Genomic DNA, 16,909 nt, shown 5'->3' on the forward strand with positions numbered 1-16,909 from the left:
CATTTTTTGAGGGAAAAAGTTGCTAAGTAATAAGTTGCAACTTCAATTCTGCATCTGCAACAGAGTTTCCATGACAGAAGGTTAGATCTTATGAACTACTAAATGTTAAGAGTAACTGTTTTTATAGTAGACAGTGGCTCTGTGGAACTTCTGGGTTTACAGATGAGGAATCCATGTAGACAATCTTCTAGACAAATTTGTGTGAATAGGTAGTTGGACTAAGATTTAACTGCAATTAAGTTACCTGTCAGTTTTGTATGAACACTTCAAAATAAACACTATCTCAATGGTGAAAGAAAGAACTTTAAGCGATAATAAATATATTTTTTTCTTTATTGTATTCCAGCGTTATAACCCAGGAATGCATTTCCATAAATTGACAACTACAGTTTGAAAACAACATAATTTGTGACTGTGATGGTATTCATTATGTCAAGAGATGTTCTACAATGGAAGCAAGGTATGGAGCATCATGTTGTGACTGTGCACATACAAACTAGAATACAGCCAACATATTAATTTATTTCTTAAATAGAAATTAAAATTATAAAATAACTCTTCAGTAAACAAAATAAAATACAATCTCTTAAAATAAATAAAAATAATGTAAACAATATAAATAAAATAAATAATTCTTAAATAGTCTAAAAAATAAAAAAATCCAGTAAATAAAATAATTCATGACTGGCATCTTTCTGCAATTTTTAGATAGATGTATTTAAGATATCTATATTAGTTTTGGGACTCATTTAACAATTCTTAAGGCTTTACAGGAATGTTGACATGAACTGCTTGTCAATAGTTATTTAACACTCTTAAGATTTCAAATGGTCTCAATTTTCTCCAGTTGGACGTTAGAAATAGAAAGTAAAAAGCAGTCATACAAAGATGTGCTGTACTGAGACTGGCATGGAGATGTCTCCCATGATAAGATATGTCCTGCATGTGCCTCCTCATGTCTCCCTGCAAAAATACTAAAAGTGAAAAAAATTACCTTTGAAAAGTCTAGAAGGCATCCCGTGTCTGTTTTAATCACAGCAGTCAGCATCTTAGTCTGCAACTTCAAACACTAATGATTTAATAATGATGAGTACGGCTGGAGGACGACTCAGGAACGGCAATATGTAGTCTGAGCATGATTAACAAGGACTAAGAGTGGCGAAATAGCTGGTAGCAGAGTAACAAGAATCTGAGGTCTTCAGTCTGAGTACTGTTTTTTAATTTTTAGCTATTTAGTGTATGTTTCAGGAGACTTCCTGCCTGCATCTCGTCATGTCTTTCCATAAGAACCCTAAAAAGTGAAAAAAAAAACTTTAAAAAGTTTAGGAGGCATCCTATGTCTGTTTTATTCACAACAGTCAGCATCTTAGTCTACAAACAGAGGACATTTATGATTTAATAGTGATAGGTGTGCAGCAGGAAGACTGATTATTCACAACAGTCAGCATCTTAGTCTACAAACACTGGACATTTATGATTTAATAGTGATAGATGTGGCAGCAGGAAGACTGACAAACATCAGTCTGTAGTCGAAGCATAAGTAACAAGGGCTATGAGTGACAAAGTAGCGGTTAATAGAGTAACAGGAATCTGCAGTCAGAGTATTATTTTTTAATTTTTAGTTATTCAGTCTGTGTAGGTATATATACCCTTTTTCTTTTTCTTTTTCTTTTTGGCATCTCCAATTACCCATCTCTCTTTTTTTGACAACTGCCCTACTGGTAGCCATCTTGTCTCACGTACAAGTAGCAGTCTCTTGGTAACTCTGGTAAAAGTAAGAAGTATTGTTTATACATAGGCTCTGTGGAACTGAGGTTTACAGACAAGGAATTCATGTAGACAACCTTATCTGGACAAACTTGTGTGAAGAGGCAGTTGTGCCAATAAATGCAATTAAGTTACTAGTCAGTTTTGTTCGAACACTTCAAAATAAATAGTATCTCAATCTCAAGAACTTTATGATATAATAAAGATTTCTATTTCAGTCTGATCTTTTACTTTAGTCTGTATTTCATCCTGATTCCTGTATGTGCTTTCTTTCTTTTACCGAACAGCATTACATCCCAGCAATGCGGTCTCATAAAGTAACAATCTATAGTTTGGGAGTAAAATAATTTCTAACTGTGATGGTATTCTTAGTGGGCCTCGCTTAACAACAATTCACAGGTTTAAGCACATAGCCTTTCCAGGACTCTTGACATGAACTACAAATTGAGAATTATTTAGCATTCGTCCAAATTTCCAAATGGTCTCAACTTTCCTAGATTGCATATTAAAGGGTAAAAAGTAAAAATAAACCATTTAGTAGTAGACACAGGCTCTGCAGAATTGTTGGGTTGACAGACGAGGAATCCATTTAAACAACCTTACCGGGACAAATTTGTTTGGTTCAGCAGTTGGGCCAATATGTAACTGCAATTTAGTTACAAGTCAGATTTTTAGAAACACTTCAAAATAAATACTATCACAATGGTGAAAGGAAGAATTTTATCATTTATGCCACAATAAATATTTTTATTTCAGTCTAATATTTTACTGTAGTCTGTATTTTCTCCTGTATACCATTTTCTTTCTATATTGCAGACCAGAATTAAAGTTCACATGTGCAGTCTCATAATATGATCATCTACAGTTTGGAAACAACATAATTTGTAACTTTGGAAGTATTGTTTTTGGGGCTCACTTAATAACAATTCACAGGCTTAAGTGCGTAGCCTTTGCAGGACTGTTGGCATGAATAACATGCCAAGAGTTATTTAGTACTCCTCTAAGATTCCATATGGTCTCAACTTTCTCCGGCTGCACATTAGCAGAAGAATCAACCTGTTCAAATCCAGCAATTATGGTTTAGTGCACAAGAAAAATCAAAATGTAATCAGGAATCTTTATAAGCTATATAATGAACTTGAAACTTAACAGAGTAATAATGTGGAAAAATTGAGCTGCTATTCCCACAAGGAATCCCTAATACAAAAGAATTTGAAAATGTAAAACACAAATATGTAATGCATAGCAATATGGACAAACCGCTTTGGCAATAATGTCAGTTGGGGGGTAAATCTCAGTTTCAAGCTCAAAAAAAACCCATGCCCACTTGTCACATTCCTCACTGTCTGCTAAATAAGGAACTTTGTTCTTCTGATATCTTCTAGCTTCTATCCATGTTTCTCCCCCATCCACAGAGACATCCACCCGTTCTATTCCGCGTCCTCCTCCAGACAAAGCATAGCCACTGATGTTTACCTGAAAAACTCATATACAAAATGTTGTTTAGCCATCTGCATAAAATTGAAATTGACATAACTAGAGTTTCAACTGCCATTAAGGTTTTCATAATGTTCCTGCAGCTACAATTAACTACTCAAGTACCATGTTGAAATGCATATTTGGGGTATAGTTCAATATTGATTCATTTCTCTTGTTTTCGGACTCTGGTTTTTTAATTTAATAAAATCGAAAAATCTCGTCTTGACTTTTTCTATCTGGGAATGAAAAACTTATAAGAACTTAATGAGTGTATGCACATTATAGACAAAACTATACATCATGCAGAATTTTTTCATGCATAAGCTTGATTGGGACTTCTAAGTTGGACTAAGTTTGATTTTTTGCAAATACATGCTTATAATCACTAATTTTAGAATGACGATGTTAAGGGATGTGTCTTGACTAGCTGCAGTATTTTCTCAGAAGTTGAATATTACAGTCAACCTTTGCCTACAACAGAATGGAGTTATCTAAAGAAAGTTAGCAAGAAATACCTTGAAGAAATTTGTAGATTTCCAGAAAGTGTGATTGGCTATATAAGGCCAACTGGAAGAAAAAGTAACACGTAAGTTGAAGGAAGTGTAGCAGGGATAGTTGAGACACTAGTGAGCCCAAAAATATCCCATGGAGCCAAAAGAGCAATTGATTTCTCAAAGCAGGTCATGAAAACAAAAGTACGATTTTAAAGAAAGTTTAGGTGGTTGAGCAACTGGTCGCCCAATGGTTTGTTGCAATTAGTTTGACGAGGACACTTACCATAACCAAGTATTTCAACACCAAAATTTTGAAATTTTGAATTTTATTGTTTTTAGGGAAAATTAGTGCACTTTGAATTCCAAACTTCCCAAGGACATAAATTTATTATTATGATTGCATTTGACCCCATTTTTGAAGAGTTGGAAAGGCATTTCAGAGCTTTTTGCAAAGGTGCGCTTGTTAAGGCACTTAGAGTCTTCTCCCATGTGCTTATCTTAGTTAATAGTGTATTTGATGCCAAGTGTTCCCATGTTGATGGGGCACACTTATTGGGTTTGAGCATTTTCCAATGAGACAACTTTGATGATCAAATAATTGAGGGACGGTTAAAAAGAACATGAATCTAAAGAAAATGTGAGATGGCTTGAAACATTTTATTAATAAGACAAACGAGCCATGAATTTCCAAGTTGGACAGCAACCTACTCAGACTCGATCCAAGGGATCTTGATCAGATTGAGGATTACATGACTCACATCAGGATTTTCAGTAGCATCAACATAGAAGTGTACAAGAAGAAGGATAACCAATTGGTGGAGTTCATCTTAGAGAATATGAAGCCTCCATATGATATCCTTTTAACATTTATTTCCAACAAATTCATGATGAAGGATAGGAACAAAGTCACTTTTATGGCATTGTGTTAGCTATTGGTTATGGAATAAGGGAAGCTGACGAAGTTGCACAAGATAGGTTTGAAGGAACATGTTCATATGACCAAGCAAAACCATGGGAAAAATGGACATTTAAGGGGAGACCAAGGTTTCATAGGTGACATCAAGGGTGGTCACATGGACAAGGCCAACGATGAAAAGGTTAGGTGGAATTGTGGAAGGATTGTTATTACTACACCAATCCAGGTCATAAGGAGAATACAAGCGTGAAGAATATGAAGGACTTTTTGAAGGAAAATGAAGAACTCAAGTCATGACAAGATGAAGGTGGTAGTAAGAAGTAAGAACATTGTTTTTGTTGTGAGCACTTAAAAAGAATTGCAGTCTCACACATCAAGATATAGGTGGATTATAGATTCTAGATGCACTCATTATATCACCAAGGATGGTAATTTGTTCTCTTCACATAGGAAACCTCATGACGAGATCTATATTGCAAATGATTCAACATGAAATAGTGTAGGCAATTGTGATGTTAAGATAGATAATGCTATTATTAATGATGTTTGCCATGTTGCTGATATAAGTACTAATGTTTTATCTATGTACCTAATACACTCAACAAGAAATTGTGATAAGATATATTTCAAACAAATTTCACATATTTGTGAATACTACACTTGACAAGCATGCCAAGGATTTTAACCTCACCATGTTTGGAGATTTTTTTCGAGAGCCAAGGGTAATTTGCTTTGGTTGCAAACTAATAGGATAGCCTCCTATGTCACGAGAGATTGAGGCATTTGAATTTTAGAAGCATACAATTGATGGGTTGTCTAAACATGGTCCATGGTCTTCCTTCTATTACTCATACCACAGGTGCATGTATGGAATGTGTTCTTGTGAAACATCATTACAGAAATTTCAAAGGGCAAGGCATAGCATGTAAAGTAACATCTAGAGTTGATTTCATTCTAAAATCTGCTACATGAATCATCCATATATTGCAAGAGAAAGATACATCTTGACATTTGAGAGTAACTCTTTAAGGACTAGGGTCTATTTTCTACAAAAGAAGACTCTTAGCTTAATAGATTCATTGGCTAGACAATTTTAGTGAAGAAACAATATACTAATAAAGGCATCTTGTTAATTTTTTTAGATCGAATCAAGAAGGAAAACAACGTGAAGAGATTCATTGACTAACAACATTAGTTAGATACAATATACTAACATAGGCATCTTGTCAAATGTTTGAGATTGGATCAAAAAGATGAATTCATGAAGAAATATTTAGGAGACTTTTATTCAAGTTATGACATCATGTGGCAGATGACCACAAAATATACTCCCCAATAGAGTTGTGTAGTGTTGCAAAAGAATTAGATGTTGGTTGAGATGGCATAATGCAAGTTATAGGCCAAAGTTATGTAGTTGATGGATAGTCTAAAAATTTTCCATGATCTTCCTTCTATTACTCCTATCAATGGTGCATGTGATGAATGCCTTCTTAGGAATTATCACTGAGAAAAGTTTGAGAAGGCAAGTCATGGAATGCAAAGGAACACCCAAATTGATTCATCCTAGAATTCACTAAATGAATAATCTATATATTTCAAGAGAGATATATCTTGGCATTCATTGGTAACTTGTCGAGGAAGACTTGGGTCTATTTTTTGTAAAAAAAAATCCTTACCTTGGAGAAGTTCATTGACTAGACAATGTTGGTTGAGAAACAATATATGCATCTTGTCAAATGTTTAAGAGAGAATCAAGAAGGTGAACATGTGAATAAACATTTGGAATATTTGTTTCATTCATAGTGATGTGTGGCAGTAAACTATAATATATACTCCCCAATTGTATGGGTTAAAGTAGGCTCCTTGAGCATGGTATGTGAAGAGTGAGAAGTTATTTCTGTCTTGTGGCTTCATCCAATGCAACTTTGACCATACCGTGTATGTGAAACATGTTTATAGTCAAATATTCATTGTGATTCTCTATGTTGATGATTTGATTATTATTGGAGATAGTACGTCTTTGCTACAATATTTTGTAGATGACTGAAGAAGATATTCAATGATAGGCTTGGACTTGTTACACTACTTTCTACGTATTCAAGTATTGCAATTGGAGGAGGGAATTATTATGTCTCAGCCTAAGTATGAATAATTTAAAACCATCAACTATGCATTCATGAGTTATGCTAAAAAGAATACTCCACCATGAGTTGATGCTACATTGTATAGGAAAATTTGCAGGAACCTACTCTAGTTGGTTTATACTAGGACAAAACTTTCCTTTGCATATGGTGTTGTGTAGATATATGCAAGAGACAGAGAAAAGTCGTTGGGAAGTGACTATGAGGATACAAAGATATACTAAAGGTATTAACCACTTGCAGATTATGTACTCTTAAGGAGATGATGAGTGCTCGGGAGAATATACAAACTAAGATTGGGCAAGAGATATAGACACTCAACAATCTACTTCATGTTGTGTGTTCAATAAGGTTCCAACCTTGCTTCTTGCCAAGAAGAAGAAGGAAATGATAGGAAATCCTACTATGGCCAAGAGTTGAATAGTTAATACAATATGGGGTTGCATGTATTTAGGAGTTATTGATATAGTTGGACCTTCCATAGGAGTACCAACTATTCTTTACAGTGACAATCAATGTTATCGATATAGTTGGACCTTCTGTTGGAAGTGGAGACACTCTGAGAGGGGGGGGGTGAATCAGAGTGTAACAATTTTAACAAGGACTCCTTCTCAACTTGGCAATTTTGTTTAACAATAAGCACAGATGAATGTAAGTTGAAAATCTAAACAAATGAGACTTAACATCTTAAAATAACACTGTTAACGAAGCAAGAATTACACAATAAGACCAAATGAAAAACTTGATTCATGTTTTTCAGAAAACAAAATGTTTTTGATTCTTTTACAAAAACATAGAACAGCTAAACGAGTATTGCAAAGATTGCATTACATAAATTCAAACAAAACTGAGTATGAAATAAAAGGAGCAAAAAGTCATGTAGTATCAGAGCATAAACCAGTAAGACAAACTGAGACAAGACAGGGCACATAACACGATAATTTTCATGAGTGGAAAACCCTCCTGGGGTAGAAAAACCACTCGGTAAGATTCCTTATATTATTTCAAAGAGCACCAACTCAGTACACAAAATTTAGAAGCCATAAAGCCTCAAGGAGCACCAACCCCTCTTTCTTATCCAATAGAAACATTCCAACTCAAGCTACAGTCACTGGTAATTTTATGATTGCTTTTAGTTCTGCAGTCACAAAACCATCAGTGATTGGAGCGAGTATATTTTACCAATCTGTACAAATGATTCTCTCTAAATGATTTTTGCAACAATATTCTTCATGTCTTTGTATCGCAGATAGAGAATAATAACATTCTTTTAAAGAAATTAAACACTATCAGAGAGAAAACTCAATCTCTGAACAACAAAATAATTTCAACCACTATAGCCTCATGTACTCTGCAACAAAACAGAGTAATAATCTAGAACCCTCGACTATCAAAAATTTCTGATAATCTTTTGTTATACACAGAGCACTTTGTTTTCTTTTTCAACAAACTCTTTGTTTTCCCCTTTTTCACACACCTCGCAATGTATTTCAACATGTTCTCTTTTTAAACTGTTCTCTTACCCAAAACGTCTTCAAGAATAACCCTCGTATAGGGTTACCAAACCCTCACTGGAATTTGCAAACTGAAAAATAACCGATTAACTGTGCAACGAAAAGAGAAACTGAAAGATAATATCATTGACTCTGTATTGATCTAAATAAACTAAAGATATTTGAATTTCCCAAATCTGAAAACAAAAAAAGGGCTAAATCTTTTTCATTATTTCCATTTTTCATGGCTGAAACCCAGATTCGAAATACCAGAATCTTTTTAAGCAGTTGAACAAGAATTTTACCTGTAATACGCAACCTCATTGATAACTGAAACAGAAACTAACCAGAAATCCATTTAGCTCATTGTTTAGTCCACCCTTGCATCATTCTTCCCAACCAAACAAACTAACTCGAGCTCCTTTGCTACAGCGGCTGCATCTCTCATGATGTCTAGGGTTTGAGACGGACTTCAACCGAACAATAAACTTGTTCAAAAACAAAAACAAACAAAGAGATGCTCTGAAGACTTTCAATATGTCGGTCACATAAAGTATTCCAAGAATATGCTGCTAGTCCGTAAAAGTATTAAACATAACATTAACCAAAGATACCATTCAATTAAATGCCAAGTCAGCGTTATTCAATGTATCCGTGTCACCAGCCTGGCCCAAGAGAAAGGCTTTTAAAATAGAATATAACCACATGCTTAATGAACTCGCCTCAAAATATGATACTTGGGCAACACAATTTCTCCCTTTTTATTTTCTTGTCATCGAGGACAAAAATATCAAAGAGCAACAAACTCCCCCTTTGTCCTTGATGGCAAAAAAAAAAAATTAAAAAGAAAAAAAAACTCAAACCATCGTTGCCATGAAATATGTTGTCAACTGAAGGGACCAAAAACAATGTAAGGAATGCCACTGTCAACAAATACAACATATACAATCAACACTGAAACTTGTCATATGCAAACCTGTAAGAAATACAAGATCCTCTGAACCTGTAATATGCAATTCTGTAAAAAGAATGAATACTGTCAGAATGTTGTTAAGGAAGTAATGAACTCCCAATCTGATTTGTATCAAACAAGAATACCAAACTGTAATACCAGTCACTCCCATTCTGATCTGTATCAAACAAGAATACCAAACTATAATACCAAAATAAAATGCCAATGCCACTGTAATATCAAAATGAAATACCAATGCCTGAAATGTCAATGCCACTGTAATATCAACTGAAATGCCAATGTCACTGTAATATCAAAATGACATGCCAATGCCTGAAATGCCAAAATGTAATGCCACTTTCCAATGCCACTGTAATATCAAAATGAAATGCCAATGCCTGAAATGCCAAAATGTAATGCCACTTTCCAATGCCACTGTAATATCAAAATGAAATGCCAATGCCTGAAATGCCAAAATGTAATGCCACTTTCCAATGCCACTGTAATATCAAAATGAAATGCCACTTTCTCCACCTTTTTTTTTCTTTTTTTTTTGTTTTTTTTTTAATCACAAGGACAAAAAGAAAGTAAATCAACAGAGCAACACTCCCCCTCAAATCATGCATTAGGTGAAGACAAGAGCAGATTGAGAAAGCACTCCCAATCTATCCCTTAACCGTTCAAAGACTTCTTTAGACAAAGCTTTTGTAAAAATATCCGCTACTTGTGCCTGGGAAGGTACATATAAAACTAGAAATTCATTAGCCAACACTTGTTCTCGTAGAAATAGTAATTTAATAGCAACATGTTTAGTGTGAGAGTGCATCACAGGATTCTTTGAAAGACTGATGGCACTAGTATTATCACAGAAGTTGGAGATGGGCTTGTCAACTATAATACCTGTATATGGTGAAAATGGATAACAATAATAACAATATTGAAAGGCTAAATGAATCCAACCACAAAACCCTAGCCTAACAACAACAAAGATCCACCATAACATATGAAGATTACCTAAGACAATGCAAATCACATGAAATCACAAAGATTATACCATCACATGTCCAATAGGGTTTTGATCTCCATTCTTCCTATCTCCATTGATCTTGCTTGATATATTTGCTCTCAGATTTTTATATGCACAAGAGCTCAACAAAAAACGGAATGTGGTTGCAAGTAGGATCGTAGTGTAGTCAAAATGATCATTAGGTCATTAGAATGATTGATTAGGGTTTGATAATGAAGAAGGCATCTCCTTAAATAGAAGACACAATAAGAAATGGAGGGATAAGATTGAGAGGTGTAAAAAGGAGGTCGGCTAAGATTAGAGGGTAGGAAAAAGAAATACCAAAATAATGAAAGGGGTAGGTAGTGTAGGAATTAAGAAATGAATGACATGTGTCATAGGTAGAAAAGGTTAATGAATTAATTAAATAAGTAAAGATTTATTTAATTAATAGAAGAAGTAGGATAATTAAATAAATAAAATATTTATTTAATTTAGGAAAAGGATAATTTAAATAAATAAATGTATTTATTTAAATGAGAAATAAGGCTAGAAGAGGATAAATGAATTAATTAAATAAATAAAGATTTATTTAATTAATAGAAGAATTAAGCTTAGATAATTAAATAAATAAAATATTTATTTAATTAGACATGACAATTTTAGGTGTCTACATTTTGCCCCTCTTTGAGACAATGCGGCTTGTCGCGTTGTTTCAAAGAAGATAAGATGAACTGATACAGAGTTGCCCTAGTATGGGAATAATATGCCCCCTCGAGAGATTGGATGATTTTGTCTGAAAAGATTGCAGACAATCTCTCGATAAGAAAGACAAGATAGAATGGATTGACCGGATAAAGTGACAAAGTCACGGGATGAAGAAGACTGACTCGGGAAATGAAGGCCAAGGCTAGGGTAGGCTATAAGATAGACCACGGGCAAAAGACATCCTCATTGTCATCTACACCTTCACGAGATCAAAGTGCAGAGTGAGAAAAAGAGCAGCAGCAGTCAGCAGCGATGGCTTTCGTACACAGATTCGACCGCGTTCACCGATTTCAGAGGCCAGCAGAGGCAGGAGAGCCGGTAAGTACCACCAAACCTCCTCGTAATTTGACGCATTTGCTTTTGTCATAAATGCATGTCGAATAGAGCAATCAATGTGCTTAGAAGTAGGGTGCAAAAAATGCAAAAATCGGGAAACCGCGTCTGCGTCGGTGCCAGGCGCGTCTGTGTTCGACAGGCGTGTCTGTGTCTGGAACCGCGTTTGTGCCAAATGCGGGCGCGTCTACGACCTTCAGGGGCATTTATGTTGCAAAGTCGCATTTGTGGATAGTGTAGGCACGTTTATGTCAAACAGGCGCGTCTGTGTTGTTTAGGCGCGCTTGTGCAGTCAATAGGCACGTTTGTGAGTTAGAAACGCATTTATGTCCGAAAAATGCAAGGTTTTGGTCTTCTAGGTCAAATCGACAGTTCTGTGATGAACATACGCTGTCGATTGGATAAGCTGCTGAGAGGATACACTCAAGCAGGTCCTCTAGGAAGACTAGGATAGATCAAGGCACTTTGTGATGAACAGGGAGCACCAAGATAGAGTACTTTGTGATGAACAGGGAATGTCACACATGTAGTACTTTGTGATGAACAGGGAGTACTACTAGGATAGAAGCAACACTTTGTGATGAACAATGGGTGTCACTAAGAGAGATAACCATATGCATTTAGATAGCGAGTAGCATTTTGTGATGAACAGTGAATGCCACGATAACTGACATGATTGATTTGTTTGACTGCAGGAGTATTTGCCTATGTTAGAGTCACGGGAGAGATTCCTGTCGACACAGAGGTTGTGACCGGAGTTGTCATTTCAGGATAGAGCTGCCATCGAGGAGATGGGATTGAGACACGTGCTATATGTGCCTGAGTTTCGGGCAAACATGGGTTTGCTGACTGCGCTGGCCGAGAGATGGCATTCAGAGACTTGCACATTTCATTTGCCGATGGGGGAGATGACAGTCACCCTTGAGGATGTTTACAGGATTCTGCATATACCGATTGATGGAGATCTGATTCCATATGATCACGACAGAGACAGAGAGGCTTTGAGACGGGTGTTTCAGGATCCCGGCCTAGAGATGAGAGCAGGACATGTGGCATGGGACACCATGACCGCGACAGGATTAGCCTTGCCAGCTGTAATCGGAGGAGCTATCAGTGGGCTCCTATGTCTGGACAGGGCGACACGGGGGTTGGCAGTGGGCTGGGGAGGAGCACTAGAGACATTGGTGACGCAGCACACCAGATATGCGTGGGGTCCATGTGTGTTGGCCCACCTATATTATGAGCTTCACCAGTTTGTATACCATGGATCAGTGGGACTGGGCTATGGAGTGACACTACTACAGGTTTGGGCATACCAGCATCTGCCTATCACCCGGCCGATACACTTCAAAGGGAGAGGTCATGGACGGAGTTTTGTTCATCTGTATGACATGATCACTTCGCAGCCTCTGATTGGTAGGTTAGAGCATTGGCGGCGAGTGATAGATGATATTGACGTAGTCATCTGGAGGCCGTATCTGGGATGTGAGGAGTGGGAGGATGACGCAGTGGAGCTACCTTACACCTTTCGGAGCAGGTATCTGATTGGGCGGACGCCCTATATACTAGAGAGACAGCTGGTGGATAGAGTATGCAGGGAGTATGGCAGGATCCAGAGGATGCCACGAGGCTCGAGTATGTATGCCCGTACAGTGAGGGATCAGGCACAGTTCGGGCCTTTATTGTCATATGATCAAGCGCTGACACAGTTGGCAGAGATGGTGCCCCTACCCTGGGATATGTGGCCAGAGATCAAGGATGTCAGGATGGATGCGGAGTATTCAGCATATTGGGCCGAGCATCCATTCCCCCGATTGACAGATCCAGGAGAGCTACTGGAGGGAGATGGAGGAGGAGATGATGATGATGATGGTGGGGGTGATAGAGGCTGAGGCCGACGGAGGCGGAGGGGAGTAGTTGGGGAGAGGAGGGTGGCACCTCGGAGGGAGGGTGGACAGGAGGGACAGGCCCAGGTGGTGAGGGGTCGTGGTGGATTGCCCCTGCAGGTACCAGCAGCACAAGGTCCTAGAGCACAGGGACAGAGATAGGGACAGGTACAGGGACAGGTGCCAGTACAGGCACAGGAGCAGGGACGAAGATAGGTACAGGGACCTAGGCATGTACCGAGACAGGTACCCGTTCAGGCATCAGTACAGGTACAGGGACAGGCACAGGGGCAGGCACCCGCAGAGGGAGAGCCACAGGCAGAGGCAGAGGGTGGGGATCCAGAGGAGGATGAGCTGATTGAGCTCAGGGAGATCTGCCAGGGCCAGGCAGATGAGATCCAGGATCTGGAGAGGGAGAGGGACCGACTCAGGATCAGGCTCAAGGATACTGAGCGGGAGAGGGATCAGGCGATTCAGTGCTACACGGAGGCTGAGACAGCGCTGAGGGCAGGGAGGCAGGCGACGGAGGACACAGGAGCAGGCTACGCATATGTCCTGTGAGCCATAGAGGAGATTGCTTACTGGAGGGACCTGTATTATGGTGTCGTGCCAGCAGATCAGCGGGCGAGGAGCTTCCATAGACCATCGCGAACAGCGATAGCTACGGGAGGGAGCCGGAGGAGACAAGCGTTGAGTGGTGGGGTCATGGGTCCTCCACCACCACCAGATAGGGGGGACAGGCAGGGTGATCCTAGAGCGGGTCCTTCTAGGGCTCAGATTCCATCGAGGCCAGGTGGCTCCGAGGGAGGGAGTTCATCATAGCCATAGAGGGCTCCCTTGTATCAGTAGTTGTACCATTTTTTGTATTGTAGACACCTGCGGGTGATTGTAGCCATATGATTTTTGACATCATTGTATCATGACACTTTATATATATATATATATGAGATGATTCAGCTTTGTGGCAGCTATATGCATGCGTACCTATGTGATGTGATGCTCTTATGATGTATGTATTATGATATGGATGCTTATATATACATGATGCAATGCAATATATTTTTGTTTTTTTTTTGTTGTATATGTGATGCATGATGCAAATGTGAATGTATGAAATACAGATGAATATGATAATGCAGATGTAAATTGTGCTAACAGATGTTGTGTGGAGGATGTGATGCAGTTGTGATATCTATATGTATATGTGAAATGCTTATATGTGGTAATGCAGGTGCAAACTACATGAAATGCAAATGTTTTTGGTGTGTCATTATACTCAGTCATGTGATAGCAAGCTACGCAGACTCAAGAAGGACGATGGAAGTCAATCAAGAAAGGGGGATGAAAGACAGAAGATATGAACGTGAAAGAGCTTCTTGTGTGTTATCATCATTGAGCTTTATTATGGCAAAATAAGTTATGACAATCGAGGCATATGTTCGACCCAAAAAGTCATTGTACCCGTTTGCATGGAGATAAGACAGTCACAAACAAGGAATGCCCCAGTTCATACTAGACTCACAGTGTCCTCATATCCTTGGACAAGTCATAGCATTACTAAGAGACAATCCACAGACAGCAAATGCAAATAGGTGACGATACCCCATCCTTGCCTTTCTTAGTCAAAAACATCCTGGAGATAGAATCTCTAGTCAAAGACATCCCGGAAAAGCTAAAAGACATGTCACCAAAAAAGATAAAATCAAAAGAAAACCAAGACTCGACACCAACATCCACTGTAGTCCTCAAGTTTAGTGTCTCTTGTCACTTGTATAAGTCTTATTTGATTGTGGTCACAATGTTCACTTTCACAAAAAGGATAGATAGCACTGAACCATATGTTGTCTGAGTCTATTGAAAGATTTGATTTGTTGAAGCTCATTGTTGCTGCTGTGTCTCATCTGAAATTGACTGAATCCATGAAATTGATACTTTATTGCGGAGAAGATGAAACTTTATTGTGGATCTGTGATGCAAATGTTGCTTTATTGCGGATTGTGCACGGATAGACTGAAGAAAGCTGGAAGAAACTGTACTCCTCGAAACATGTGATGTTCTTAGTTCCACACCCATCACTAGATGTAGGATTTGCCGTAGTCACAGATAGGATCTGATTTATTATGGATGGAAAGGGAGGTTTATTATGAATGGCTAACCAATCTTAGGTAGATCAATAACAAGCCATGATGGGAATGGGTAAGTTTATTGTGAGTGAATAGGTTGTGAGTGTGTGCAATGTGAAATGATGAAAGAGAATCTTGAAGGAGGGAGGAGCAATGTCTCTACACATGGCGCTGGTGACCCATTTTTCACCATGGTACTTGCCCAGGGCGCCACCGAAGTGGTTTTCACCGTTGGACGAAATTATTTCTCTATACTTTTTGATTTTTCAAATTTTTTTTTGTGTCACAAGGCGCCTGTTTGCCAAGTTTTCACCAAGTAATGATTTTTTTGTTTTATAATTTTTTTGTATTTTTGAAAATTTTTAATTTTTTTGTATTTTTGAATTAGGATACTCCGAAGAGCTATGTGTAGAACCTGCGAAGGTGCATGCTGTTAATAGGATCCTCCAAAGGTTCACCTTCTGTAGTTGAGAGCTGATATGCACCGGATCCATAGGCTGCTGTAACGATGTAAGGACCAAGCCAATTTGGTTCGAACTTGCCCTTCTTCTCTCTGTCTTGCTGATTCTTGGGGTTTTCTCTGAGAACCAAGTCACCTACTTCAAATGTGCGAGGCTTGACTTTGTGATTGTAGCTGCGACTCATTCGTTGTTGGTAAGCCTTGAGATGATTAAAAGCAGTTTGTCTCCGTTCATCCAGTAGTTCTAGTTTTTGTAAGCGAGAGACCCTATAATCTTCATCGTTGATGATGCTTTGCAAAGAGACCCGTAAAGAAGGTAACTTGACCTCAATAGGCAAGATGGCTTCAGCGCCGTAGACAAGTGAGTAGGGTGTAGCTCCTGTAGGTGTGCGGACACTTGTGTGGTAGGCCCAAAGTGCAGGATTGAGTTGGATATGCCATTTACGGCCAGCATCGTCGACTATCTTTTTAAGGATTTTAAGAATTGTTTTATTAGACGCCTCAGCTTGGCCATTACCTTGGGGGTAATATGGTGTGGAGAAATGATGGGAAATCTGGAAGCGGTCACAGAGTTCACGAACATCCTGATTTTTGAAGGGACGCCCGTTATCAGTAATAATGGAATTAGGAATACCATATCGCCAAATGATATAGTTAAGGATGAAGGTAGCAATTTGTTTCCCAGTGACTTGTGTGAGAGGCACGGCTTCAATCCACTTTGTGAAATACTCTGTGGCTGTGATAATGAATTTATGACCATTGGAAGAAGGAGGGTGAATCTTGCCTATGAGATCGAGTCCCCACTGACAAAAGGGCCAAGGAGATGCAAGTGGTTGTAGTTCTTGTGCTGGTGCATGTATGAGGTCTCCATGAATTTGACATTGCTTACATTTCTTGACAAACTGATATGAGTCTTTTTCCATATTGGGCCAGTAATATCCAGTCCTGATGAGTTTCTTGGCCAAGGTAGGACCACTAGCATGCGGACCACATATCCCTTCATGCACTTCACGTAATGCAATCTGAGCTTCGTCGCTTTCTAAACATCTAAGAAGAGTGCCATCTAGACCTCGTCGGTATAGGATATCAGC

The 16,909-nt window shown here is 38.4% G+C and overlaps 1 protein-coding gene across 5 annotated transcripts in view; it reads right to left on the minus strand.

Annotated features, from left to right (window-relative positions):
- Positions 1-2,489: 2,489 nt before the first annotated feature.
- The window catches only part of LOC131038371 (sulfite oxidase), a 158,921-nt gene continuing 144,501 nt past the window's right edge, over positions 2,490-16,909 (minus strand). For 2 of the 5 annotated variants that reach the window (XM_057970790.2, XM_057970789.2), the window contains 2 exons: positions 3,028-3,243; positions 2,494-2,823 (listed from right to left, as the gene is read on the minus strand). In XM_057970790.2, the coding sequence (XP_057826773.2) occupies positions 2,695-2,823; positions 3,028-3,243 (345 nt within the window). In that variant the 3' untranslated portion in view covers positions 2,494-2,694. Of the gene's footprint in view, positions 2,824-3,027; positions 3,244-16,909 lie in introns of all 5 variants that reach the window. The other 3 variants (XM_057970786.2, XM_057970785.2, XM_057970788.2) reach the window with 3 other exon arrangements.

The sequence above is a fragment of the Cryptomeria japonica genome, chromosome 3 (assembly GCF_030272615.1).
Source record: "Cryptomeria japonica chromosome 3, Sugi_1.0, whole genome shotgun sequence".
Lineage (NCBI taxonomy): Eukaryota > Viridiplantae > Streptophyta > Pinopsida > Cupressales > Cupressaceae > Cryptomeria > Cryptomeria japonica.